A 4,236-nucleotide genomic window follows, 5' to 3' on the forward strand; every position below is an offset into this window, starting at 1 on the left:
ATATATGATTTGCATTTTACATATAGTTAGCTTATAATGTCAAAATAAAATTAAGATAAAATTGAGAAGAAATATATTTTGCGAAATCAGATATACATCTTTTATAGTGTCCAGATTACAAGAAATATTTAATGATTATGAAGAATTGATATCACTTTTTGCAGCACAGATTTTAATTAAGAGATTTTTAATTAAACATATTGATCGTTTTTTTTTTATCATGTTACGAATACTCATTCTGGTGATATTTTTGAGAACTATCTGAATCTTTTATAATTCTATTCTTTATTTTTCTCTATACTTACTTCTATCAATCTCTCTCGTTTAGAGGAATCGATATCATGCTCGATTGGACGTATCGATACGGCATTCAGCGGTTTTGGTTTTTTTTATTTTCTACCTTATGTTTTCTTCTATGCAACATATAGAGTCGATTTCGAACGCGGTGCACAATGGTCTCATATAGGCGCACATACTTATTATCGAATCTGCTTCGTCTCGCGGATAATCCCGGATTCCATGGGCAAGGAAGCGCTTTTCGTCCCGCGCTCGTTTGCCGCCATTCTGTCGGCGTTTTCCTTTTACTTTCTTTCCTATGGTTCGTACAGATCCAGCTTCTGCGAGCGATTGAACTGGGCCTTGCGATTTTATGTATCCATTTTGAATCGAGAATCGACCTCCGCTGATGCGCTGCTGAAAAGAGGAAAAAGGATCCTAATAGTAGAGAAAGATAGAACGAAAAGATACCTTAAAATATATCTAAAAAAAATTGTTTCAACTTTCAACGTTGAGAGAATATTGCTTGATAACTAAATTTTTAATTAAAATCCTGTTGAAATAAAGTTCACTTGGGTGAAAATAAACAAGATGCTGTTGTCTGTCTACATCTCTAAAGTTTAATTTGTCCGAATTCTCCGCCTCGACATTTGTCAAAGAACAACATCACAAAGTTTGAGGCAATTCCAACGAAAGGTTCTTCATATACAAACCATTTGTCAAGACAAGACTCCTTATCGCACAAAACTTCGTAAAGATAAGAATGCGAATGGTAATTGCGCGTTAAGAAGAAGGTAAATTCATCTTTCGGGACGGAAAATCGCGATATCCCGCAGCTACGAGAGAAGGAGAAGGATGAGTGGAGCGGTTCATCATCCAAGCATGAAATACTCAAAGTGTCTCGTGCGTTCCTCATCACTCTTTCTTCGCTCTTCGCTTTCTTTTATACTTTCCTTTTTTTATTTGTGTACACTGGTCTGCAAAATGCTGGTCTTATCAGAGACAACTTGACCCTTTCGACTCGTTCGTATGCTTCGACGAGTTTAATCTTTCTCGCTTAGGTGTTCCTATCTTCTCAACCCCGTGCACTTCCGTCTTCTCTCATTCTCCGTCATCGGAGAATCTTTCGTTCGTAGGGGAGAATTTAAAATTCAAACGTAAGTGGCTCTCTTTCGAGTCGTCGTCGTCGATGTCGACGCCATCGTTCCGCATCACCCGCGTCTCTCTTTTCTCTTCTCTCTCTCTCTCCCTCTCTCTTTCTATATTTCTCTCTCTCTTTCTCTCTCTTCTCTTGCAACCTTGTACACCCTCGAGGCGCGGTCGTTCCAGATGCATGAATTTCGAGCTGTAACTCCCTGGCGTGGCTTGCACGAAGCGAGCGCTCGAACGGAAGGAGAATGATCGACGGGCGAAACGCGGTTGTACATTATCAAAGTGGATAGAAATGCGCTTGTAATAAGAGGAGGGAGTTGTCAGGTTACCCTTTGTAACTTTAAAGTAACTCACTCTACACACACACATCTTTTGTATATTAATTTCAAACGTTGTACCGTTGCAGATTGCTGCAATACACTTTTGAAGAATAACAAAGCAAAATGATTTATTGATATCTATTATTATATATTTGCGTGATTACAAAGTAATTTTTCTTAACTCTAAAATTTGAGAAGTCATTATATAATAAATATTTTTAACAAACGAAAATAAAAATATTTTGAAACAAAAATATGAGATTATATTGCAGTAATATTCTCTTAACAATCTCTTGATTTGAATAGTTTTTAGTAATTTGGAAAGAAATAAAGGGAGAGAGAGAGAGAGAGAGAAATGTCGTACAAACGTCGCATTCCAGATCCGGGTTGCCGTTGGATGCGTCTCTCGTCAAGTTTGAGTTACGAAACAATGAATATTCATTAATCTCCGGGACACCGCGGTTGCGAGAGCGCGAGTGCGCTTCCGGCGCAGCTACATCGGGATTTCCGCGCGTCGACAGAGGCGTCGTTATCGGGAATGTCGTTCGCGTTTGCATCCTCCTTCCTCTTCTCCATCCTAACATTTCTCCAATAGCTAATTTAAGAGCCGTAAGTAATACTCGCGGCTCCGGAATAAATCTCTGATGATTCGCAATATCCGCGAGTGATCGATAAAGAAGAAAATATTTTCCAGTATTTAGCGAAAAGTTATACAAGTTCGATATATAATTATTGAATTAATTAACGACATATTGAGTAAGATGTTTATATTAAGTACAGATTTTGGTGCTTTTTACAGAAATATTTTCATGCGATCAATGAATGAATATCTTTAAACATATAATGAAGTGTTGCACAGATGTATATACTATTGTATCTTTTGAAAGAGTTATATTATAGTTGATCTAAAAGCTTTTTCATCTTTTGTTATTTAGCTGCTTTTTTTATTCAAGCTTTTAATGCATTCTTTCGAGTGTAATCGTTCAAATCAAGAAACTTCAAAAAAAATGTTTGCGATGAAGAATCACCAGACTTAGAAAGATTAACATGGAAAAATGTGAATTTTAAGGAAAACTAAAGGTGCGATATTTGAAATATCTTAAGCTGAAGAACATCGTCGCATTATTCTTCTATATACAGGATTCGCAGTGACGCGAGTGGTTTATCCACCGTATACTAAAACGCGTTCCATAAATTTAAATAACATCACCGATGCACTCGACAAAATGCTATTTGCTCGAGAAGAGCAAAACAACAAATATAACGATCACTAAAGATGGTGCAGCGATAAAAATTGAAAATTTTATGTTTTAAAAATCAAAGGCTCCGCCTTGTCCGATATCTCTCCCTCTCTCTTTTTCACGTTATCGTCACTGATAACATCCAGATGAAGTGGCAGGCGAATTTATGAACTCTCTCGCATATTCTATCTAGTGTCCTGATATGATTGGCGTACTTGACCGATCGCATTTCACATTTAAACGCCTCGTTCTGTCAAACCTGTGAATCACTCTACGGCCTAATTCTTGCTAGCTGTTCTGAGGATGGATTGCACGCGACCATGCCAAATGCAACGCATTTAATACCGTTGAGTGGAAAAGTCGTAATGCAGGTTGATGATTACGCAGTGACTCAGAAGTTGTGCATCTTTTACTATAAATTTTTCAGCGAATTTGAAATCGATTCTTTTTACAAGAGGGAAATAATAAAGTTTTTTATAATTTTGTTAGATGACTGACATGTGTAAAATCATATATCATAAATTTCGAAAAAATCTACAAATCTTCGTGGAAATATTATTTTTACAATAAATTTTTATCATTGCAATAAATTTCATACATTATTACTGAATTTATTTTTACCATTTCTGTTAGAATATATATATATCCGGTATTAAATTCTCAAATTTTTACAATTTTCCAGTGAAACTTGTAAATCGTAATTTATAAAAATAGTTTTAAACTAACAATATATATATGTATTAAGAAAATATTTTAATATTGAGAGAATGCAATTATTGTTTACAAAAAAATGTGTACAAAAAAATTAACTTAATCTCAGTTGAAATTAATTAAGATATCACGCTTGTTTGTTTTTCCGAATCTTCATTCAATCCTCTAATTTTCAATGACTAGTATGCAACTAAAATACCATTACAGTCTTCTATGCGTCGTAACAACCGTCATTATTCTCAGTTTAGCTTCCAGCATCTGCGTTTCAGTATTTGGGTTGAAAACTTGAATGCCTTCGCGTAATACGTGACACGAGCCGGGACAATACTCGTTACTGGGTATTATGAATAAGAGAGCAGAGGAGCGAGCACCTGTAGCAATCGATGGCAACCGATGACTCTATTATGTGCCAGTGCTCGTCTAGCGCGCCGGCCATTATTCATTCCTCGCGGAGTCATACACGAGTCGAGTGTTCGAAATACAGGGAAGATGAATGGCGGGGGCAGCCGCCGGCGAGGCGCGCCGGGAAAGGGGAG

At 36.7% G+C, this 4,236-nt stretch overlaps 1 protein-coding gene across 1 annotated transcript in view; it reads left to right on the plus strand.

Moving 5' to 3' along the window:
* Positions 1 to 3,534, plus strand: part of LOC115241169 (RNA-binding protein Musashi homolog Rbp6-like) — a 567,047-nt gene extending 563,513 nt beyond the window's left edge. The window contains exon 8 of the mRNA XM_029816793.1: positions 3,183 to 3,534. Coding sequence (XP_029672653.1) covers positions 3,183 to 3,190 — 8 coding nt within the window. The 3' untranslated portion in view covers positions 3,191 to 3,534. The remainder of the gene's footprint in view (positions 1 to 3,182) is intronic.
* The last annotated feature ends 702 nt before the right edge of the window (positions 3,535 to 4,236 follow it).

This window comes from Formica exsecta, unplaced genomic scaffold (genome assembly GCF_003651465.1).
Source record: "Formica exsecta isolate Colony F162 unplaced genomic scaffold, ASM365146v1 scaffold47, whole genome shotgun sequence".
NCBI classification, from domain to species: Eukaryota; Metazoa; Arthropoda; class Insecta; order Hymenoptera; family Formicidae; genus Formica; species Formica exsecta.